The sequence below is a fragment of the Strongylocentrotus purpuratus genome, unplaced genomic scaffold (assembly GCF_000002235.5).
Source record: "Strongylocentrotus purpuratus isolate Spur 01 unplaced genomic scaffold, Spur_5.0 spur5_scaffold_16, whole genome shotgun sequence".
NCBI classification, from domain to species: Eukaryota; Metazoa; Echinodermata; class Echinoidea; order Camarodonta; family Strongylocentrotidae; genus Strongylocentrotus; species Strongylocentrotus purpuratus.
Genome location: NW_022145601.1, coordinates 15,726,603 through 15,752,278, shown reverse-complemented (window position 1 = coordinate 15,752,278; position 25,676 = coordinate 15,726,603). Strand labels below are relative to the sequence as shown.

Here is a 25,676-nt window from a genome sequence, read left to right as displayed (position 1 = left end):
TCATCATCATCATCTTATCATCATCATCATCATATCATCGTCATCATTATCATCATCATCATATCATCATCATCATTATCATCATCATCATGTCAACACCATTATCATCATCATCATCATCATCATCATCATATCAACATCATCATCATCCTCATCCTCATATTAACATCATATCATTATCATCATCATCATCATGGGTCCAGGACTGTGGGGAGTGGGGGAACAAATATTGACGAATTGCTTTTATTTCACAGTGAATTTGAAGTTGACAATCTTTAATAGTCAATGACACAGCTAAAAGCTAATACAGGTGTACATCTTAAATCTAAAAATTAAACATACAACATTTAAAATATATGTAATAGAACGACGCAAGATAGGCAAATATATAAATTATTGTAAAATTATTGAATGAAATTGATTTTAAAAGGGTACAATTGATAAGTTTATAAAAATAGTAATAAAATCAAGTAGCCTTGAGTAAGAAAAATTAAACGGAATAAAGGGGTTCCTAGCAAATGCAATACATTTAGATCATAATAATAATAATAATAATAATAATAATAGCCTAATAGTCCACTCCAAATTTTATTAAACCGAAACGGAAATTCTTTTTGCCCAATTGATCGTGAGCCCGGCAGCCACTGAGCATATACATATGCAAATACATATGCATATACATATGCATATGCATATACATATGCAAATACATATGCATGTATTTGTATTACCACGTCAAATCTGAACTCGAGCTGCGGTTTTTTGTAATTTGTAACTTTTTTATTTATTCAGACAGTGCTGTACTGTTCAAGAGAGCAAAGTATCATCATCAGGTTCGCCATAGATATTTATCGTCCCCTAGTAACAGACTAAGTTCCTTGTTTGGACTTTCATAAAAGTCTTCTAAAAGCTTTCTCGTCTTGGGAAGCATATCTCCAATCGCATGTAACCCGACCTTGTTGCCGTTTTGCAATTTCTTCTCGCAAAATTGCGCTATCGTCTTACCGGACTTCTTTTCTGCAAAGGAAATAGAGATAAAACATAGAAGATGAAAGTAAAATCTAATCGTGGAATATTCATTGGTGAATACTATTATTTACAAAAGAGACATGATACAACAATATCAAAAGCGAGTCATTAAAGGGGTGACGGTTCCAGTAACAGCGAGTGACGACTCCAGAAGCGGCGGGTCATTCATAGGGTGACGATTCCATCCAAGGTGATATATTCGGCAGTGCCTCCAGTTTAGTCTTGTCATTAATAGGATGACAAATAAAGTCATCTTATGATGACGACTTCAGTGAAGGCAAGGCAATTTATAGGGTGTGGAATTCAGTCCACGCAAGTCATAGGATGACGACCTAATTCAATGACAGTCATTTATAATGTAACGACTTCATTCAAGGCGAGTCATGTTTGGGTGACGATCCTAATAAAGTCGAGTCATTTTAGGGTGACGCCTCCGGTCAAGTGAAATCACTTTAGGATGACGACTCCAGTCAAGTCAAATCAAGTTAGGGAGACGGCTCAAGTCAGGACGAGTCATTTTAGGAAGACGACTCCAATCAAGTCAATTCACTTTAGGTTGACGACTCCAATCAAGTCAATTCACTTTAGGTTGACGACTCCAATCAAGTCAATTCACTTCAGGTTGACGACTCCAATCAAGTCAATTCACTTTAGGTTGACGACTCCAATCAAGTCAATTCATTTTAGGATCACGACTCCAATTAAGTCAATTAACTTTAGGTTGACGACTCCAATCAATTCAATTCACTTTAGGTTGATGAATCCAATCTAGTCGAGTCATTTTAGGGAGACGACTCCGGTCAAGTCAAATCACCTTCGGATGACGACTCCGATCAAGTCGAGTCAATTAAGGGTGACGGCTCGAGTCAGGACGAGTCATTTTAGGGTGATGACTCCAACAAGTCGAGTCATTTTAGGGTGACGATCCTAATAAAGTCGAGTCATTTTAGGGTGACGACTCCGGTCAAGTGAAATCACTTTCGGATGACGACTTCAATCAAGTCGAGTCAATTTTAGGTGACGGCTCGAGTCAGGACGAGTCATTTTAGGGTGATGACTCCAACCAAGTCGAGTCATTTTAGGGTGATGACTCCAGTCAAGTCAAGTCACTGTAGGGTGACGACTCCAATCAAAGATGACGGCTCGAGTCAGGACCAGCCATTATAGGATGATATCTCCACTTATGTCGAGTCATTTATAGGATGACAGGCAATTTGATTGTTGAAGTCCGGGTCACATTTTACACACCTATTTTTACTATCAAGACCTTCCCTTGGAAAACGTCTGATTCGCATATACCATGCATCCGTCTCAAATAAATCACCACGAATGGAGAGGAAAGTAACATGCTTACCCAGATTAAGAAAATCGAATACTTCTGGGAGGAGTCCAGTGCAATTGATATGCCAATCTTCCAATCTCATGATTTTGAGCTGATCACGTGGGTAGACCCTGAACCAATCACGAACGTAGACGGCGTAGAGGCCTACAAGGAGCCGCTGTGTGGGTGAGAGATAATAGAAAGACAAACATATCGTACTTTTAATTATGTGGTTCATCTGATATTGGCTCCGGGCTTAATTCGTTAAAGGTATAGGGGTTGTGATTGCACTTGAGTTTCTGGTTAGGCTAAAGGGCAATCCAACCCTTGATATAACTTCAGGGGTATGAAAGCAGAAAAATAAGAGCATAATAGAATGACTGAATAAATCAGGCTAACAATGAGGGAGTTGTGCATGTTTGAAATGCGAGATCACTAAATCCATGCGAATCTCAAATTGGTTTGTGCACCATATCGAACGAAGAGAAAACAAGATGAGAGAGAGAGAGAGAGAAAGAGAGAAAGGGAGAGAGAGAGAGAGAGAGAAAGAGAGGGGGAAAGGGGAAAGGTAATATCAAAGTTTGCAGGCACAACCCTCGTCAGCCTTTGTTAAAAGTGTCTGCATTGTGAGACTATGCTGACGGGATAAAGGATAGGCTCTGTACTTTGGCAGCTCCAGACTGAAACAGCCAGTGACTGGCAGAGCTTAGATCCGCTTAGGGCTTCAATAATTTTCGTAACGTTTCATACTCGAGTCAGTGCCTCCAGACTCCGCTAAATCGACCCTTGGCTATATCTGTAAAGCGCTTTGAGAGGGCCTTCGGTCCTGAAAAGCGCTATATAAAGAACTAGCTTTTATTATTATTATAACAATGTTACAAGAAGGGCCATATCTCACAGTATGTAAAGGTTGGTTATCAATCTGTTTTATGCTGTATGTGCATCCCCGAAAGCTCATCGTTTGCAGACACGTGTTGAATCTGTCTATCACTTCCACAACCATTGTATGGAAATGATCAACACTGACTATGTGTATGGGGTTGAAATATAAGTAATCGGAGTACACCCTGAAATGAAAACAAGGAACAAAATTGAGTAAAATTCAATCCAGTTCGCCTTATTCCACATTTCACCTTTCACGTTAGACATCGTCGGTTTTTTGTACAAGAGATACGGTGATAATTATTATTAATGTGAACATTTGCAATGCACTGTCTGTCAAAATTGACAGTTCTTGGGGTGTTTCACAAAGATCCTTAGTTGAACTCATCTCTAAGTTGGACTTAACAATTATGGAAAGCCGTTAAAATTAATGAAAATATTTTGTAAAAGTTATTTTAAAAGGCATTAAGTATAGACCAGTTCTGGTCATGCGATTGCATTGTGAAAGAAACATTGTGGAATCGATCAGAAAAGATTGATCATCTAGCGTATGTGTGTACCGCAAGATTCTAAAATCATCAAAATGATAAGAAATTTGGCTCAGTTTTGTTACAGTACCAAGCACTGTAGGCTACACAAAAATATGTATATGGGACTACGCGATATCTATCCAGGCCGGATCAATATGATAATTTACCAAATATATCACTTAGTAGGCGGTTTCCCGGCAAAATTTGTATCATCACGTATTTGTCAAAACATATTCTTTTACATAACAGCTTCCATTTCATATTTTGAGAGGGGACGTTTCCAAAACTAGTCTATACCTTTAAATGTTGATTCAAATCATTATAAATTTTTTTTATCAAGGAAATTTCATGTTCTTGATGTGGAATTTATAAAAAGTCTGAAATACTTGATTTTTCGCTTTTGAAACACTCCCCTGGCGTCATTGTGAGGAAAGATAATTTGAATAGACATGACTTGCCAATTAACGACTCATTAATGAAAATGAGGTTATTATTATAATGATGTTGATGGCCTTATGTTATTATAATATGTAATACTATTATTATCATTCTTATTGTTATTATGATAGATACCTATCTACAGGATTGCGAAGAATGACGATCAGCTTGGCGTCCGGTTGGGCTACATTAATGACGTCAGCGGTGACGTATTCTGGACCTTCATAGCGTTTTCCATCCCATGTATCCCACAAACTGTTGTCCCAGAAGGTCGACGCGGAGCCGTCACCTTTAATGTTTAAAAATATGATGATAATAATAAGAGTAATATCAATAATAACAATAATAATGATAATAATATCTATATTAATGATGAAAATTATAATGGCAATAGTGAAATCATACTAATATTAATAATAATAATATGATATAAATAAATACAATAATAATAATAATAACAGTGATACTATCAGCGCTCAAAATACACGGGGGCGGTGGGCGATTTGCCCCCGTAAGCTGCAAAATCGCCCCCGTCAGGTTGCTCACGGGGGCGATTGCAAAATTAAAAATCGCTCCGGTGGAATTATAAAATAAAGATAATCTTTTCTGTTATAACTTTAACACAATATTGAGTTTCAATTTTCAAACCTTAAACCAATGAAATGGAACTAAGATTAGCGTGCAAGATTTCTCGTTTCATGAGTAGGCCTATTATTACCGATTCAGCTCGCAGTGCAGTGCCGCCGTCAGCAGTGGTTATAGGCCTACTGCGCCGTTAGTAGCGGTGCGTGTGCACGCTGCCGCGCCATGTCTGCTGTAGCTGGAGGCGATCGGGAAAGGGCAGAAACATGGTCATGGCCTGGAGAAGTTTTTCGTTGTCAGCAAATAATGAACCTCGACCAGTAAATCAATATTAGGGACTTTTAGATTTGCACGATGAGAACGTGGACTGCAACGCGTGACCTCCTTTTAAGGTCACTGCCAGTGCTTAAAAGGACGTCACATGTGATTGCCAGTGCCTTAAAAGGACGTAACACGTCCACGTCCACGTCCACGCAAATCTAAAAGTCCCTTTTGAGGAGAAGAGGAAGACCAAAATGTCGTGGAATCAGGGGCGGCGATTTCTGTTAATGACCGGGGGGACGAAATGCGAATTTTTTTTACGAGGATGTTATGCGAGGGAGCGTAGCGACCGAGCGAAAAAAAAATTGCAATTTTATTAGTCTAAACGCTGCACTCTTGGGCCTTCCAGAGCCTTAAAGTGTGTTGCAGTCATTATTCAGTATATGCTATATAATGTGGGGTTGTTTAGCTGTATGGTTAGTACTCAAATGAAGACACATAGAGAAACATCAGAGTTAGGTTGCAATCCAGCATGCCTGGTTATATTGTGTATAGAAGAGCCCATACACCACAGTGTACATTAACTGTGTGTATGTGTGTATAGCATGTAGCATTGAGTCAATGTATAAGATCACATATTACATGCTATACAATTTGTTTTGCACTTTTTCAAATTCCCAGGGGGGACGATCCCCCCCCCCCCTAAAAAAATTGAGGGGGGGGGGGCCCCCGTGAGACAAAAAATTAATTTGAGCCCTGGATACTATTACTACTACAACTAATAATAATAATGAAAGTTAATAATAATAATTATCCTTGCTTATATAGCGCCTAACACTTACTTCATCAGAAGTCTCTAAGCGCTCTACAATAATTCAGCATAATTACCCTGGATTTAGCAGTGCAGCTGTTACGCGCGATGCGTTTCAAGGAATAAATTCCTACCAGGTACCCATTTACTTCACCTGGGTGGAGTGTGGCAAATGAAGATCAATGTCTTGCCAAAGGACATTAGTACAAGTTAATTAAATTAACCATTAGGAATGGTCCCGAAAGGATTGGAAGCCTGTATCACCAAGACTTTTCCCTATCTTATTATTCATTCAAGTAGACATCTATTTTCTAAATGTTTCTCATGTTCGAATATACACAGTGAAAATAATTTACAGGTGGAAACAGTTGTAAAAAGCAAACGCCTGTGGCGAGAGTGCGGTAAACAATAACATCATGTCAATACATTTTACATCAGGCGCGTACGCAGGGGGGAGGGGGTATTATTATGTGAATAAACCCCCTAAAACCCCCCTAACCCCCCCCCCCCCACCTTTGTTTTTTTTTTGTTTTTTAATAATAAAAAAAAAATAAATAATAATTAAAAAAAAAATTATTCCCATGGCTGACCTAAAAAAGGCGACCTTACCCCCCCCCCCCCCCCCCCCCCAACGGAGCAAAATGTCAAATTTTCAAATTTCGAGACCAAAAAAAAAAAAAAAAAAGTGTCCTCGATCTTACCCCCGCTTATTCAGCGGCCGGCTGAGTCGTTGCGATTTTTTGGGACAAAAAAAAAAAAAAAAGGTGTCCTCTTACCCCCCCCCCCCCCCGCTTATTCAGCGGCTGGCTGAGTCGATGCGAAATTTTCGGCCCGATTTAAAAATGTTAAACCCCCCCCCCCCCCTTGAAAAATCCTGCGTACGCGCCTGTTTTACATACAGATTAAACATGGCCCAAAACAATGAATAAGATTAAGAATGGGTGAAAAGAACTAGGACATACGAACACACACACACAAAGGACAGACAACGACACAAAACAAGAAGAAGTGACGAAAGGAAGAAACCCACAGATCACATGTCACACATAAGAAACTAAATATTTAGTTTTTATATCTTGATTTAAAACAACTCAGAGACAAAGATTCTGTAACATTTGATGATAAGCAGTTCCAGCTTTTTGGGGGCAGAATATATTGATGGCGGTTTTTGTGAAACGCTGCCCTGATTTTTATTACACTTACCGATAATGAGTCGTGATTTCATAGATGGATGTAACTTGAACTGCTGGACCATCTCATTAGATCGGGATGCGTAGCCAGCGAGATTCCCTGTCACTAGAAATGCTAACAGCGATGTTGATGCACCACAAACAGATATTCAAACAAGTAAATTGCAAGTATGAACCGATGTGCATAAAACCCATGATGAACACAAAGCTCGAAGTAACTTGCAGCCCAAGTCCAGCTTTGGTGCGAATTGAGCCCCATTTTAAAAAATTCTCAAACAAATTCCATGATGAATGTCTTTTGAAAAAAATTTGGTTGATAATGATTATGACTTTTTGTTTAATTCATTAAATGTCATCGTGGAATATTGCTGAGTTTATAAACTGTCATGTTATGTTCTCTGTATACATGTCAACCCCCTACCCAGGGTACTCTTTAAAGGCACACTGTACTACTTGTAGCTACTTGCTCCCTCTATATAGAAAACAATGCCTAATCGGTGACCATTGGTCCCCCACGATCCTCTTTTTCTCATGTTAATTGAGAGCTGACTTGTTGAGATAGCCACCTGTCAGTGACCACCCTGGGTGGTCTAATCCTTCCTAGCCAAACTAGTACAGACGGTCTTTAATTTTTTTTACAGCACTTGTTAAAGGGCCACTCTAACCAAAACGGGCTATAAAAAATAATAACATTTTTTGTACAAAAATCATCAATAATTCTGGAATCTAGCTTTAAAAATGACGACTCAGAACGCTCAACAACAAAAAAGCCCAATTTCAGAGCTTTATTGCGCAATGGCATATGAGGTCACTACAGGAGCCTCTCCAATGAAAAGAAGGGTGATTCAGGCATTAAAATGTCTTTAAAAGGGCAAACTATGATATTTATTGGAGGAAAAAAAGACATTTATCCGAAAAATAATATGCACTTGATAATCCAAGTACGTTTCTGGCATTTTTGACATGCCTAATGTAAGATCCTTAGTTGTAGGACAAACAGACATGCCCGCAATGACGTCAAATACGTCATCAAGGCCACGTGACCATATTACCTTTTTTCGAGGGGCGTAGACCAGCAAGCGTGAGACCTGTGAAAAAATGGACGGTTATTATCATTATTTTGTCAGTTGAGAGATTTTCTGAAAAATCAGAGGCTGGAATATTAATAAGTAGTGGTGTATTCATGTTTTGAAGGTTATGTTAGTTGGGTTTCAATGTCCCCCCCCCCCCTTTTTTGGGGGGGGGGGAGGGGCGGGGCTGGGAGGAACTTAAACAATTCTCTTGTGATTCACCACAATGAACAGAAATTTACGCATGAAATGTTCCATCATTATTTCGTTTGATATAATCAAAGAATATTAGGAGTTCACGGCAGAAAAACAAAGTGCAAGCATTTCATAAAATATTGTTTTTCTCTCTCTGAATTATATGAGTTATTGACCACCCTATCACTTGATTCATCTGCATACTTGGATTAGCTGTAATATTAATCTGCTTTAAAGATACTATGTCCCTTTTGCAGCCAACATCAAATTCTGTAGAATTTTGCTGGAATTATGAATATTATGTCATGTATGTCCTTTCTGTGAAATGTAAACGTTAGCAGTGTCCTAAAATTCAAATTATGCAAGGAAACCCGTTTACTTGCCAGACTTCACTGTCAGACACTGTTGAGTGAGTGACTGGCTTTTTTCTTCTTTGGTAATGGCATACAAAAAATGAGCTGTAAAGGGTATGAGCATTTGTCTACATCAATAACCCACTTCTTGTAATGGCCAAAATTAAAGTGATTGAATCTTTGCGCAGCACAAAACGTACGACCATTCGGTACAATGGTCTGAAAATTAGACTATTACTTATTGACTTGGTAGCACTTCAGTCGATTCGACAACTATACAGTGCGTCCCAGAAAAAAACGCAACCGAGAATTATCGATGTTTTATCATAACTTTGTCACATTTATAATAACTAAATGACACATATTTGGAAAGCTTAGATCCTCTTCTTTCATTTGATGCAACTCATATGATGTATCTTTCACGCATGAGTGATTAAATGAATTTGAAGAGAGAAAACCTAAAAAATTATGGCGGACGGTTTCTGAATTTCAAAGAGAAAATCACATTTCTAGAAAGTTGAGGTTTTGCCCTTTCATATGACACCTCAATCAGAAAAAATGAGCAAGGAATGGCAAAGTTCTGTTTGTTTAAAGTAGTGCTTGCATTTCCATGATTTTATCAAACGAATTCGTTTTCACTGGATGCCTGCCATAGCAACATGCAGAATTGACAACAAACTTATCTCCGTTTCGTTGACAATCAGCCATGCATGAAGTCTTTCGATTACGGCTGATTGTCAACGGAATGGAGTTAAGTCTTTCGTCAATTATAATTATAATGATAATAGGGCCGGGGGCATTATGCCCCCCCCCCCCCCACAATTGTTCTGACTGTTTGGGAACGCATATGGATGGCGCCCCGCCGCTCGCTGACTTTTATCTTTTTGAGTCTTGCGCATCTTTTAAAAGATTTTTTTTTGAAAATCGGACCTACGGTTACAAGGTCACATGATCTTTTGTCTTTGCATGTCACCCCGAAAATCGCTCATTTTTGTAATTTGTGTACAAAACATATGGAAATGTCATTTTTCCTAAAATAAAATAGATCAAACATTGATTATTGGGTCTTGTTTAAAGTTTAGGTGAATAATGTAGTAAGAAATAAGATAAAACAACAAAAACAACAAAATCCATAAGAAATTATCAAAACAATAGATAACATAAGAAATAACCTGGCTCTTCCAAAAGAAGTTGTCGTATTATTATTCCAAATGGTCTAATGAATATATGTAGTGAAAAAGAATGCTTAAATATGAATAATATATGATGTATGGGTAAAAATGTGATTTTATGACCTTATTTGCATAATTTACCATAAATATGCAAATGAGTGATTTTTTCAAAAAATTGAAATTATCATATTATTTAATACACTTCACTTGACATGCGTGCAGATTTTCACGGCCGAGATCTTAAGGGGGATCATAATGCCCCCCCCCCCCCGGCCGTACTAAGACTTCAAATAGCCCGGTCTTTTTTTTTATTTTCAAGCAGTTCAAGGAGTTTATGTGTGCTACTATAACGTTTTGTTGAATAACAAAGTACATACGAGAACTCACCCAATCTAACCCTAGCCCACCAGTGGGGCTCTTTTACGGTGTATTTCACATCGGGGTGCATGGTTATCTTCGACCACAAGTCGGTCGTTCCACACTTGGGCATTCCAAGTAGATAGAAATAGGGCCAACATTTGAGTTCTCCCTTCAGCTTCCAGCACGCACTCTTATACCCTGGCAGATATGTCTTTGGCAGAGAATCAAATACCTGTCCAAAAAAAGGGAGATAATTACGTATACAATGATAACGCTCACAAATTATTTTTCATCTCTTCCCAGAACTCAACCTTCTCTTTAAGTCGCTGGCACTGAAGACGTTACCTTTAAAGACTAAGTCCACCACAAAATAATTTGCTTTTAATAGATGCAGAAAAACATGAGAAATAGAGCAAAACAAATTTGAGTAAAACCGGATTACTAATAAGGAAGTCATGACTTCTCCCTGGGTTCTTCCATTATGTTGTATTATTCCATTTTTATGTTTCTGATTTGTTTAAATTAAATTTATGATGTCATTTATGTTCTTATCTGATAGAATTGAGTTTCTCTTAATAAAGGCAGTGCAACTCGGGATCAGGTCCATAGTCAAGACATCATTTTATGCTCGTCTCATTTTAAGTACTAGGCTTCGCTGTTTATTTGAGAGAAAGAGTTTATAAGTTGATTTCGGCAGGAGTTAAGTATATTTGAGAGTAGAGTTTGAGAGAAGAAAAATCCATACGTTGACACATGTATTGTGGTCTAACAATTACAAACATGACAGCTACATTAAACTCCAAATGCAGAAATGAAATTCGGAGCGGTACATTTAAATGGTATATTTGAAACGCCTCGTTCTGGTTTTAGATGACAATGTGATTAGTTCTACCTTTCTCTCTCTTTCTTCCCTAATTGAATGTCTCACTCTTTCTGTCATCCACGTTCCTCTCTTCTCTCCCAATTATACCCCACCCTTTCCCATTAGTACATTATACCCTTCATGGTGTTCATCCAAAAATGAAACCCATTCTTTCCTCTTCATTTATGTTTCTTATAATTATCAAATCCAAATGCTTTGTCTAAAGAGGAGTCATCTCTGTTTGACATTCCCTCGTTCTGAAGATACCTGTATACACTGTTGCTCATAAAGTTGGAATATTTTTTTTTTACCTCAATTTATGGAATTATTTTGACAATGGTTTATTCCTAATAGATCTAGATGATAGTATACATTCTCAGATTTTATTGAATAATAATTTGCCAGTGTTTGTTTTGCGTGACTGCTAAAGCATGTGTATGCTACTATGCTTATCAAATAGGGGACCTACGCCCATAAGTCATAAATGACAGTAATGAGGATTAATGCGCCACAAAAGGGCACTAATATAGCACATCGGCACGGTTTTGATCCTCGGGCCTCACGGCTATGAGCCCATTGCTTTGCCACTGAACCATGACTGTACGCAGCGGGGGGGGGGGGGGGGGGGGGGGGGGGGGGGGGGGGGGGGGGGGGGGGGGGGGGGGGGGGGGGGGGGGGGGGGGGGGGGGGGGGGGCTAGGGTAGGGGGCAGTTCCCACAAATAAAATTAAAACAGGAAATGCAATAAATTATCAATAATTCATTGAATTTCCCCCCGGTCCCCAACATAAAGGGAAGGGGGCAGTTACCACAAATAGAAACAAACAAAGAAAATGATAAAAATTATCAATAATTCATTGCATTTTACCGCGGTCCCCAACATAAAAAATCCTCTGTACGGTCATGCATTATGGCTCAAGGCATGGGCACACGGAATATTTTTTTCTGTTGGGGACCGGGGGGGGGGATTCAATGAATTATTGATAATTTATTGCATTTTTTTTTTTTTTTTTAAATAATTCATTGAATTTCCTCCCGGTCCCGAACATAACAAAATCTTCTGTACGGCCATGCATTATGGCTCAAGGCACGGGCACACGGAATATTTGTTTCTGTTGGGGACCGGGGGAATTCAATGCACTCACCGGTTTCCCCCTCTTGTACAAGCCTGGTGGCAATGATGATAAATTCAACTCGGGCCTCCAGAATTCGGCCGGTCCGACTCTAGTCTTCTGCTGAACGTCGATGTTGTGAATTTCGATCCCCTCCTTTCGTGTGTTGGCCGTTAAGTTGTGCAAGTCATCGGTATTTTTCATCTTTGAGGGCTGAATGCCTGGCCTTTTAGACGAAAACGTTTGTGAATATTCATTCTCTGTCTTTGCGTAGCCTCGATCTATAAAGTCAAAATTTATGTGTTTCAACAGCGTCAAAAAATAGAAATCTGTAATCCTCCACGCTCGGATATTTCTTGTACTTTTTAGGTGTGATATTAACATGATAAATATGATAATGGAGCCCTTAAGATGATTCACAAGATAAATGCAGTCATTTAATCAATTTAAGGAATCCAAAACTCAATTCAAGAATAGAAATAATTTTAAAAAATTACGTTGTGGCTTTGATGTAGAAGTTATTTCAAACTTATTCTCCAAGCCATCTGAAAATAAAATATATATATTTCTCTCAGTTTTATACAACTCACTCCTAGATCCTAATCAAATTATTGGCCAAATGTGGTCACGTGTGACTATCTAGAGCAGGGCAAATCTCAAAACGAAAATATAATTTTTTTTTTAGACATTTGTATATACCCCTATATTGTGATTACATAATCAGGGATCATTTCAATATTTGTTTCACTTTGTACACAGTACAATTTATTGCTTAAGCATCATAATTTTGCAGTAGGGTGTGATGGTCTAAAAATCAATTTGAGAGCGAGCTAAGCGAGCGAGGACAAATTTAAGATCTGTGAGATTGCAGTGCTAACAATTACATCTTATAAAGAGGAAAAAATAAATCATCCTGATGGGGTTATAAACACATTCTCATAAACGTAAGACTGAACGACCTTTGATAATTAACACAAGTAGCCTATATCATCTATAAATGCGAGTGAGCGTAGCGACCGAACTTTGATTAGGGGGAGGTGGTCTTAGTCGCTTGAAATTAGGGGCGCGTTTGATGTTGAGAGGCAAAGGGAACACTTATCAGAAAAGAAAAGTACCCCGTGTCAAAGTACAAAGTGTAATTAGCAGAGCTGAAAATTGGGCACTTCTTACACCTTCAAAAAGAGGCACTCACCTGCGATGGAAAAAGGCACTTATGAAAAAAGGAAATGGGCATTTTCGACGGAAAAGGGGCCCCTATCTGATTTTGAAAGGGTTTTTTATAAGCGGTGAAAACGGGCATTTATGAATAGGGAAAAGGTCCCTTATTAGAAAGGAAAAGGGGCACGTATCATTATTTAAAGTGAAATTATCACAAGTGAATGACCAGATATGAAAAAGGGCACTTATGGGAATGAAAAAAGGGCACTTACAATAAAGAAAATGTGCATTAGTTGAAAGAAAAGGGGTACCGACCACATTTTAATATGGACATTTAAAGGAAGTGAATGTTGCACTTATCAGTGCTCCATGTAAGAACAGAACCATTAGGTTAATAGACTATTTAACCGTTTTATCATTCTAGTATTGTTATATAAGTCATTTATTTTGTTATATTGTGTTATTGTTTTTCCTGGTGATTTTCGTAAAATAAAAAAAAACAATCTTATCCGAAGTGAAAAGGAGTAACTTCTCGTACCTCAAAAGGATTTTTTACCAGAGATGAAAAAGGCATTTATGAGAAGGGGAAGGGGCTCTTTTTCAATGAGGGTACCTATCATTAGAAAAAGAGGCACATATTAGAAAGGAAAAGGGGCACATCTAACAAATATAAGGTGCGCTTATCGGAGTTAAAAAAGGGCTAGTTATTAAAAGGAAAAGGGCACTTGTCAAAGTAAAAGAGGCACCTCTCAGATTTAAATTTGCCAAATTATCAGAGGTAAATGGGGCACTTATCAAAAGCGAAGAGGCGCACTTCTCGTTCCTGAAAAGGGACACTTATGAGAATTGGAAATGGACATTTATTGCAATGGAAAATGGGAACTTATCAAAGGAAAAGGGGCATTTGTCAAAATAAAATGGGCACTTATGCCAAGGAGGGGCAATATGCCAAGGATATTGGATTCGAGAAGATTGAATTCATGTTATCTTTTTTTTTTCTTAATGTTGCTGCCCAAGCAATCTTACCATATTAACCATACATATTTTAATATTGACATATTTTTGTAACTGTTTTTTATGTTTGAAATATGTAATAAGTCTTTAAAATTGCACACATGACCAATTCAGTCATGGGGCTGCGACTCATGTTTTTAAAAAACCTTTTACTGAATTGAAATGAAAAGAGATGAAAAGGGAGAGAGGCACTTTAACAAATTAAAAGGGGCACTTTTTACAAAGTTAAAGGGCACTTTTCCTATGTAAAAAGGGCACATTTCAAGTACTTGAAACCCCCTCCCTCTTCTGCACAATTGTTGGCCAGCTGAAGTATCATGGTGCGCTAGTCATGCTCGCCCTATACTCTGCCCAAGCTCATACGAAACTCGCCGTAAGTCCCCGTACTCCATCCAAACTCGCGTTAATCTCGTGGGCATCTCGGCATGACTCACAGCACGATCGTCGTGCTTGTACTCCACTCTTGGAAACTCGAATAGCACTCGCGTATACTTGAAGACAGGGGCGTACGCAGGGGGGGGGGTTCGGGGTTCAAACCCCCCCCCCCCCCTTGGTATTTTTTATGTGTGTAAACCTCCCTAAAAAAACTTAAAACCCCCCCCCCCCTTTTTTTTTATTTTTTATTTTTATAATTATTTAAAAAAAAAAAAAAATTATACCCACGGCTAACCTAAAAAGGTGACCTTACCCCCCCCCCCCCTAACGATGAAAAATGTCAAATTTTGAGATTTCGAGACCAAAAAAAAAAAAAGTGTCCGCTTACCCCCCCCCCCCCTCCCACCCCCCCCCCCCCCCCCCCCCCCCCCCTCCAACTGAGCGACTTTTCGGCTAGCTGAGTCGTTGCGAATTTTTTTGGACTCCAAAAAAAAAAAAAAAGGGTCTGCTTACCCCCCCCCCCCCCCCCCCCCCCACTGAGCGAGTTTTCGGCTGGCTGAGTCGTTGCGATTTTTTTTGGACTCCAAAAAAAAAAAAAAAATGTCCGCTTACCCCCCCCCCCCCCCCCCCCCCACCGTAATTTTTCCATTGAAGATAAGCAAATATTTTGCCGAGGTAAGCTATATATCGCATGTGAAACGAGTCGAACTTTGGAATCAGTTTGCCAAGCGATTGTTAGGTTTTAGGTCAAGCACACGAAGGATAAGAAGCATGAATTATAATAGATCAGTTCTGATCGGTTCATTATGTCCATTTCATCCACAACCCCCCCCCTACCCCACCGTAATTTTTCCATTGAAGATAAGCAAACATTTCTCATAAGTGCCCCTTTTCTGGAACGAGAAGTGCCCCTTTTCACTTTTTATAAGTGCCCCCTTAACCTCTGATAATTTTCCCTATTTAGATTTGAGAGGTGCCTCGTTTACTTGGTCCAGAGCCCCTTTTACTTTCTAATAAGTGCCCCTCTTCCTAATGATAAGTACCCCTATTAAAAGAGAGCCTCTTCCCTTTCTCATAAATACCCCTTTTCATGTACTTTTCAAGTTACTACGTTTCCCTTCAGATAAGTTTTGTTTGTTTTTCATTCCGAGAATCATTATGAAAACAATAACACAGTATAACAAAATCAAAGACTTATATAACTATAATAGAATGATAAAACGGTTAGATAGTCCATTAACTTGACCTAATGGCCCATGGGTAACTGATAGTTGCCCCCTTCACATTTGATAAATTCCCCTATTAAAATATGGTCGGTACCCCTTTTCTTTCAACTAATGCACATTTTCTTTTTTGTAAGTGCCCCCTTTTTCATTCACATATTGGTCGTTGTCCCTTTTCAGGTGCGATACGTGTTCCTTTTACTACTGATAATTTCCCTTTTAACAATGATATGTGCCCCTTTCCCTTTCTAATAAGGGCCCGATCCCCTTTTCATAAATGCCCCCTTTTCACCGCTTATAACTTCCCCTGTCACAATCAGATCGGGGCCCCTTTTCCGTCGACAAATGTCCATTTACAATTTTCATAAGTGACCTCTTTCATTCCTGGTGAGTGCCTCTTTTTAAAGGTGTAAAAAGTGCCACATTTTCACCTGTGATAATTACTCTTTGAACTATGACACGAGTTACTTTTATCAGTTTTCTGATAAGTGTCCCCTTCTTCTCTCATTATTAAACGCGCCCCTAATTTCAAGAGACTAAGAGCACCTCCCAGTATATAAAGCTCGGTCGCTACGCTCACTCGCTTTACTGATGATGTACTTGTTACTAATATCGAAGGTCTTTCCAGTCTTCCGTTATGAGAATGTATATAACCTCAGGATTGGGGGTTTTCCTCTTTATGAGATGTAATTTTTTCGCACTGCAACCTCACAAATCTTAATTTGATTCCTCGCTCGCAAATTGATTTTCCATCACACCCAACTGAAAAGTATATATGATTCTTAACCAATATCTTGTATTGTGTACAAAGTGAAACAAATATTGAAAGAATCCCTGATAATGTAATCACAATATAGGTGTATATACCAATGTATAACTGCACGTAAACACGTAAAGAGGTAAGTGCGCTTATTACATATCTATGTACTGTGTGCACGCTAAAGCAAACCTATTTAAACTAGGTGTTTATTTGTCAGCTGTAATAGAGGGTGACGTGTGACGTCTTCAAACATCTATTTTTAGAATTTCTCAATTTGTTTTTCATTTTCCGAAAGAGCATAACAAATAATATCCAAATGTCGAATGTTAAAAAAGTTAATTATTGGCTGAGATATGACCATCTGAATGAAAAGATTTCCTATAGGAGCTCAGTGTTATATTCCTCTGGCTCATAACTTTACATCTCGTCATAATACAGAGTTAATTGCGAATGATATCAATAATATTGAAACTTATTTGTAATGAATCGTAACTGTTTTATAAGACGGGGCCCTGAACTTGACGGCAGGAGGGGTAGGGATCTGTGATCCATTCACGTTCAGTAAGGAATTCACTTAATTTAGAGGCCTGATTTTTGTTACAGGGGGGGGGGTCACAAAAGAGAATCGAGAAGAGACACAGGCCTTTTTGAAAGAATGTCTTCATATTGAACACGATTGCAACTAATTTCGATAAATCAGACCAAGGCAATTTCAATAGCCTTATGCGCCTCCTATTGAAATATACGAAGATGTATCACGTAATCCGTACATGATTTGTATGGGATGAACAATATATTTTATTTATTTATTTATTTATTTATTTGAACATATTTCATCGGGATAACAAGATAAGAAAGGACTGGTTTACATCCTGGTCCTGAATATTAAAAACTTCCACTAAAACATGAAAACAAAATAATCATACATATAATAATGAGAATTGTTAAAATACTCATGAAGTCATGATGAAAATATTTAGTGACCATAATATTGAGTAAAAACCAAGTCAGAATGACATGATATTTAAAGGGATAGTTGAGTTCTGTTTTCAGACTGCAAATGCCTTGAAAGTGCATGGTTATTGCTCTTATTCTTATCTATGACATTTCTAGTGCCCTTTTAGAACCTAAAATTGCTATGAAGGTAATTTTAGACCCCAAAATGTGTGAAATTTAGCCAATACGATCATACCAATTCAGCTCCACTTTTAAAAAAATACGGTGACCGTTAATTAATTATTTAATTAAAAATAACAACACATGGGCCGACTGGTTGTGCGTAATATAACCAACACGAAAATGCTAACAAAAAAAAAGCCAATATCGGCATTGGCTGAAATACGACGTAAACGGCGCTATTTCGTTTTTTCAACGGCTTTTTCAAATTATCTAATATTTGTGGTGGTACACAAATATTAGAAATTGTTATATTATGAATATTTCAGCCGTCTCTGAGCCGATTTTGATCAAACAAAGATGATTTTGTCATTTAAATTGTATGTTATTTCAAATTTGACACTCTGTTTTTAATTATCTCACACAAAAGATATTTTGTGTAGCGCCCTCTGCAACAGAACCCAACTATCCCTTTAATTAATTAAATATATAAAAACACAATAATAGAATAAAATAATCAACTAATATATTTAAAATCAAAGCTCTATCACACTACAAAATAAACTTATATCATGAGGAACCAAATTAAAAAATAGACAATTTCTCATGACAATGAACAGTTTGCTTTCGATCAGACAAGTAGTTTGTAAACCATTTCAACTCATTATTCTGTTTTAAACGTTTTTTCGGAAAAAAGCTAAGATCGTCTTTTATATTGTGTGTGTCCGTTACTCAGTTACAATGGTTCCCTCACATGTATAAACTACTAGAACTACAACAGTGGCTGCATTTCTTTTTAAAAGGCTACTCTAAACCAACGAACATAGCCTTTCAAAACATGAATACACCTATACTTATTATTATTCCAGCCTCTGATTTTTCAGAAAATCTCTGAATTGACCATAAAATTATAATGATCATCTATTTTTCACAGTTCTCACGCTTGCAGGGCTACGCCCCTCGAAAAAGGGTAATACTGTCACGTGGCCTTGATGACTCATTTAACGTCATTGCGGGCATGTCCGATTTGTCTTACAACTAAGGATCTTACATTAGGAATGACGAAATTGCCAGAAACGTACTGGGATTACAAGTGCATAATTATTAACTTTCGGATAAACGTCTTTTTTCCCCAATTAATATCATAGTTTGCATTTTTAAAGACATTTTAAAGCCTAAATCACCCTCCTTTCCACCGGAAAGGCGCCTGCAGTGACGTCATAAACAGTTCCGCAATACAGCTCCTAAACTGGGCTTTTTTCTGAGCGTTCTGAGTCGTCATTTTTAAAGCTAGAATCAAGAATTATTGAGGATTTCTAAGAAAAATCGTTGTCATGTTCGGAATCTCCGTCAAAAATTACTTTACATGTCTTTTTTTCATTTTTTTTTAAAGCCCGTTTTGGTTAGAGTGGCCCTTTAAAGGTCAAATCTATCGCTATTATGTTGACTCACCTTTCTCGTTGCTGGTTTGAGCGTTTACCGGAGCGTACCCTTTCTGCTCCTGGGCGTTGTAATACACGTAAGAAAATAACGCTATGTTCAGGAGGACAATACCAGCTGCCAATTGTCTTTTGATATGCATCCTTAGAAAATGAAACAGCTAGAAATAGATAATAACAACAAGAACAACAAATATCGATAAACAACAGTATAATGTTAGTAATAATAGTATTAACTAGACTTTAATTCGTCACGAATTAGGTGATACGAATGCTAATGATTTACATAATGAAGAATGCATTTTCACGATGTCATATTGTTATATAAAATGCTTCTCCCATTATGATCTATCCATATGTCAAGTTTCTACTGTTTAGCCTTGATCATTATGGATGTATGGAAGATATATTGAGACAATTTGACCATTGACCCTAATTAACATAATGAGGCCTACACATACACATGACATATTCCGTGGTAAGAATGAAGTAAGCGAGGGAAATGAAGGCAGTGACAAACGAGTGAGAGAGAGAATATGGCCAGGTTCAAATTAAGTGTTCTTTAAATTATTAGACCCTGTACTGAGGGTCTTTTTATCTGCCATGTTTTTGTTATTAGATGGCTTTTGAAGCTGCATAAAAATGCCGTCTTTTGTCACCAAATATTGTTCAAATAGCATTGTAGAGACGATGAACAACTACTAACGCAAAGTCGTAAGCCATGAGAATGTCACATAAGTGCATTATGTCCATGCTAATCCCCTAGTTCCAACATCATGATTGTATTCTCTATTTATTTCTCCTATATAATTTATTTCAATTGAAAATAGAAATTCTAATGTTCCTTCTTTTGGCTTGATAATATTTCAGCAACGAATTGACAGTTTTGGTAGACATCTTGGATGTATCATAGCAATAAATTCTTGGCACATGACGTATTGTGTATACGATAATAATGATAAGAAGAAGAAGCATACAAATAACTATAAGGATAATAACGATAACACATACTTACTATAATAATGATTATAATTACGATATTTACTATAATAATAAATATAACAATGATAATAATAACGATTATTATGATACTGCTGCTATTACTACTACTACAACTACAACTACTAAGGAGAAGTAAATGAAGAAAAAGGGGTAGGAGAAGAATCATTTCAGCAATATTAGTGAGTATATTCTCAATGATTGAGGCATACAAGTGCATACACATTACATATTCCGTGGTAAGAATGAAGAAAGCGAGGGAAAATGAAGGCAATGACAAACGAGAGCGACAGAGAGAGACAGAATATGGCCGGGTTTAAATTGAGTTTCCTTTAAATTAGACCCAGTACTGAGGATCTTTTTGTGTGCCATGTTTTCGTTATTTGACGGCTTTTGACCCTACATAGAAATGCCGTCTTTTGTCACAAATATATTGTTCAAATAGCATTGTAGACACGATGAATAACTACTAACACAAAGTCGTTAGCCATGAGAATATCAATTTCTATCTCGTTCTGCTAAATAACCCGAACAATAGTATCAACCAAGTGGAATCAACTGTTAAACGAATTTATCACGAGTTCTGAAATTTCAATTTGTTACTGCACGTCATAATAGTATTATAGAGTAGCAAAGGCGAACGATTGTCGCTAAAATTCAGAAATTGTTGCTTAGATTGCTTAAATTACCATGAGACATCTAGCTTCATAGAACTATGATCGACAAACATGATAGTGTTTTGAAAACAGTCTGCAAAATTGGAGGTAGAATGAATAAGAGATAATGTGGTCATGTAAACAAGTGCATTACGTCCATGCTAATCCCCTAGTTCCAACATCATGATTGTATTCTCTATTTATTTCTCCTATATAATTTATTTCAATTAAAAATAGAAATTCTAATGTTCCTTCTTTTGGCTTGATAATATTTCAGCAACGAATTGACAGTTTTGGTAGACATCTTGGATGTATCATAGCAATAAATTCTTGGCACATGACGTATTGTGTATACGATAATAATGATAAGAAGAAGAAGCATACAAATAACTATAAGGATAATAACGATAACACATACTTACTATAATAATGATTATAATTACGATATTTACTATAATAATAAATATAACAATGATAATAATAACGATTATTATGATACTGCTGCTATTACTACTACTACAACTACAACTACTAAGGAGAAGTAAATGAAGAAACAGGGGTAGGAGAAGAATCATTTCAGCAATATCAGTGAGTATATTCTCAATGATTGAGGCATACAGGTGCATACACATTACATATTCCGTGGTAAGAATGAAGAAAGCGAGGGAAAATGAAGGCAATGACAAACGAGAGCGACAGAGAGAGACAGAATATGGCCGGGTTTAAATTAAGTTTCCTTTAAATTAGACCCAGTACTGAGGATCTTTTTGTGTGCCATGTTCTCGTTATTTGACGGCTTTTGACCCTACATAGAAATGCCGTCTTTTGTCACAAATATATTGTTCAAATAGCATTGTAGACACAATGAATAACTACTTACACAAAGTCGTTAGCCATGAGAATATCAATTTCTATCTCGTTCTGCTAAATAACCCGAACAATAGTATCAACCAAGTGGAATCAACTGTTAAACGAATTTATCACGAGTTCTGAAGTTTCAATTTGTTACTGCACGTCATAATAGTATTATAGAGCAGCAAAGGCGAACGATTGTCGCTAAAATTCAGAAATTGTTGCTTAGATTGCTTAAATTACCATGAGACATCTAGCTTCATAGAACTATGATCGACAAACATGATAGTGTTTTGAAAACAGTCTGCAAAATTGGAGGTAGAATGAATAAGAGATAATGTGGTCATGTAAACAAGTGCATTATGTCCATGTTAATCCCCTTAGTTCCAAAATCATGATTGTATTCTCTATTTATTTCTCCTATATAATTTATTTCAATTTAAAGTAGAAATTCTAATGTTTCTCCTTTTGGCTTGATTATTTCAGGAACGAATTGACAGTTTTGGTAGACATCTTGGATGTATCATAGCAATAAATTCTTGGCACATGACGTATTGTGTATACGATAAATATGATCAGAAGAAAAAGCATACAAATAACTATAAGAATGATAATAAAAAAATAAGCTTTATAATAATGATTATAATTACGATATTTACTAAAATTATAAATATAACAATGATTATTATGATACTGCTGCTATTACTACTCCAACTACTACTACTAGGAAGTAAAAGATGAAGAAGAACGGGGAGGAGGAGAATCGTTTCAGCGAAATTAGTGGTTATATTCTCTATATAATTATGATTGAGGCATAGACTCAAATTTAAATTATAATCAAACAGTCATCTGAAGTTTTTAGATGCTTACTATTTGCTTCATGTTGTTGAGAACCGCCCCGGCTGGATCGCACCCTGCTTCCCTGAATCAACAAACAAACTTTGAGAAAAGATTTGTGTCTCCCTTTAAAGGGATGCTATAGCGAACGAGCGAGAATATTTTTTTTCATTTTTATTAGTCTAAACGCTGTACTCTTGGGCCCTCCAGAGCTTATAAGTGTGTTGCAGTCTTTAGTCAGTGTTTGCTATTAATTTTTTGCACTTTTTCGGATTTCCGGGGGGACGTGTCCCCCGTCCCCCTGGGATCGCCGCCCCTGCCGACAATTAATAAGAGGATACTTTTTTTTTGGGGGGGGGGGTCTCGAAATTTGAAAAATTGACATTTTGCTCCCTTGGGGGGGGGTAAGGTCACCTTTTTTTAGGTCAGCCATGGGAATTTTTTTTTTTTTTTATAAAAAAAATAAATAAATAAAAAATAAAGGGGGGTTTAGGGGGGTTATGGGGGGTTTACACACAGAAAATTACCAAAGAGGGGAGGGGGTTACCCCCCCCCCCTCCCTGTGTACGCGCCTGTACTTGACTAAACTGGCTTAATAACAGTTGTGTAAACAAAATCCGCGCGTCCAGTCTAAGAATTCAGACTCGTATTCCGAATATGCATGTAGACATTAGACATGTTAAACGATTTAAATTAATGGCTGTGCAGTGAATAATTGCCCCGAGGATGATTAGAAATATATTGACATTTAAGTTATACTGACATTAAACTTAATTATTGAAAATATATCGCCATTTTGTTTTAATGTAGAGATTTCGTTTGATATAGTTGCAAAATATGAGTTATTTGCAATCGATTGCAACTTAACATTTTTTGCAACGTCCTATTATAAAAACGTAACACTTCAAACATAAAAACAGCTAAATAATACGCCAAACTTTTTGTTTTAAGGTTTTTCTGAAAATAAACGTTAACAAATCGAGGGGACACTTTTCGCCAATCGCAGACTCATATCGCCGATCTAGGAGACGCATATCGCCGGTGGAATGCGGCGAGACGCGTCTCTAAGACTCATATCGCCTGGCGATATGCGTCTGTACAGACGTGATTTCGCTAAGACACATAACGCCACGACACCGGCCCGGCCCCCCTCTATTCAATGACGTTTGCCAAGCCTTCTGGAATGACCCCAAATCTCCCGATTACAGTTTTCCCTCATTCGTCGTTACTGTCACCGTTAGTCCCATGTCCTTGTCTTTCCCCCTTTCTCACCCGACTTTTCTTTTTCCCACCCACCCCCCCCCCCCCACCCCCACCCACTCAGTGTTATCTAAGGTACGCACATGTATGTTCCCTCTCTTTGAAAACACCCCTCTATCTCCGGTGTGTAAAGTCAGTACGGGCCGGATTTTTGTGTATTACGGGCCGGACTTTGTTGCGTGAAAAGTACCTCTTTATCTGAAATTTTGGGAACACAAATTCGGTCCCTCCGGGAGGGAGGGGGGGGGGGGGCTTTGTTCTTTATCTTTTCTCTTCTCTTTTCCTTTCTCTTCTTTTTTTTCTTTCTCTTCTCCTTTCTTTTCTCTTCTCCTTTCTTTTCCTCCTCTTCTCCTTTCTCTTTTTCTCTTTTTTCTTCCTTTTGCGCCGCCAATAGGGGGACCGCGGCCGTTTCGGCCCCCCTGGATCCGCCACTGTCTTGTGGTTGCCCAGCTTGTAAATATTCGTCTGTTTCTATTGCATATATATATATATATCATACGTGCTATTTCTTCCAATCGACTTGTTTCACCATTCTTCATGCGCGTTTCTCTATACTCATGAAAGTAACGACTCCGAATCGAAATCATGCAGGAAAGAGAATCAGTTAAAACTTGCTACAGATCTACAACAATCGGGGCTTCCCAGGTACACTACTTCCACAGTTTATGAATACCTAGAGTCTAGAGAAATCAACTGTCATTGTGGACATATACATTCTTAAAGGGATTGGGTAACCTTTTCTCAGATTCTGAAACAAAATCCCGGATTTAGCTCATGCTTCATTTATAAGTATAAACCTTTAGGTCAGTCAGGAACACCATGACTTTTACAAGCCGATCGTCTGTCTGATTATCAAGATATTTGTGATTGGAAATCAAAATTTAAAAATTCGTTTCCATTACGGTTTTTATAACAGTACGATTTATTGGGGGACAATGAGTATGGTAAAACTGGTCACTCAAAGATTTTTACTTTGTTGAGGCACTTCATGCATCTCAGCTTTAACATTGTTAAACGATGCCTTTAAAGAATTATCCAAACTTTTTCATGCTCGCTTCACTACGAGCTTAATAGTTTTCCCTGCCCTCTGAAGACAAGCATCTATTGTATAGAAATGTCGAGTATTTCAAATTTAAATTCTGGTCATATTAATCGCATCGAATCATCACAGAGAGAAAATGCTAGCTATGTCATTTTCACAACACATTTTGAATAACTTGCCCAGAATACACATCGAAACAACCTCAGCAACATGTAATGGAATTCAACATTTCAGTGATAATTAAATTTAAGCATACCACCAAATACAAATGAATATAAAAAGCATAGCAAAACATACGTGACCGTTGACTGGGGGCTGCGAGTTTCTTTTCTTATTTTCCAGCTGAATATAGGTCTTTACGCGTAAATTTTGGCTATGCCGTCCAAGACCACCAACAAAAAATACTACTTCTGCTGCATGTACCAAGCGTGGATTTTGTGTACAATGTACTGTACATGGTAAAAAGTATAGTATAGAATTTTATTCTCCTCGACTCCCTTAGGCAAAGATCAATATAAGCGAGCTTTCGATTTAGGCACCCGACGTCGGCTACTACGAGGTACTGGAGCGTGGAGATGTTGCGCAGCTTATACGTCCGTTAGCGGTTTCGATGACGACGGTGCTTTCGTACATATAGTCTCATTTGACAACGCCCTCTATCGGCAGAGTCCAGCAGCCTAACATGTACGTTAGCCTATGGACTTTTTTTACCCCAAAATTCGTTAAAAATTAATTTTTTGTTTAAACGAAAAGCACATCCATTCCGACGTTCATTGGA

The 25,676-nt window shown here is 37.7% G+C and overlaps 1 protein-coding gene across 2 annotated transcripts; it reads right to left on the bottom strand.

Annotated features, from left to right (window-relative positions):
• Nucleotides 1-715: 715 nt before the first annotated feature.
• On the bottom strand, nucleotides 716-25,465 carry LOC587805 (carbohydrate sulfotransferase 15). Of its 2 annotated transcripts, none has more exons than XM_030986893.1 (10): nucleotides 25,196-25,465; nucleotides 19,266-19,413; nucleotides 12,201-12,448; nucleotides 10,222-10,426; nucleotides 8,097-8,132; nucleotides 7,058-7,159; nucleotides 4,336-4,489; nucleotides 3,249-3,417; nucleotides 2,384-2,528; nucleotides 716-1,017 (listed from the first exon to the last, which is right to left on the bottom strand). In XM_030986893.1, the coding sequence occupies exons 2-10, from the start codon at nucleotides 19,393-19,395 to the stop codon at nucleotides 830-832; spliced, it is 1,377 nt and encodes a 458-aa protein (XP_030842753.1). In that variant the 5' UTR covers nucleotides 19,396-19,413; nucleotides 25,196-25,465; the 3' UTR covers nucleotides 716-829. The 2 variants fall into 2 exon arrangements, with proteins under 2 accessions (XP_030842753.1, XP_030842754.1); XM_030986894.1 differs by having other exon boundaries at nucleotides 12,201-12,388.
• Nucleotides 25,466-25,676: the final 211 nt, after the last annotated feature.

Excerpts from the sequence above, each read along its gene's own strand:
- LOC587805 (XM_030986893.1), bottom strand. The coding sequence starts at position 19,395 with ATGCATATCAAAAGACAATTGGCAGCTGGTATTGTCCTCCTGAACATA. Across the intron at positions 12,449-19,265 it reads TCAAACCAGCAACGAGAAAG|ATCGAGGCTACGCAAAGACA; the intron begins GTGAGTCAACAT and ends TTGACTTTATAG. Across the intron at positions 1,018-2,383 it reads ATTCGATTTTCTTAATCTGG|AAAAGAAGTCCGGTAAGACG; the intron begins GTAAGCATGTTA and ends TTTCCTTTGCAG.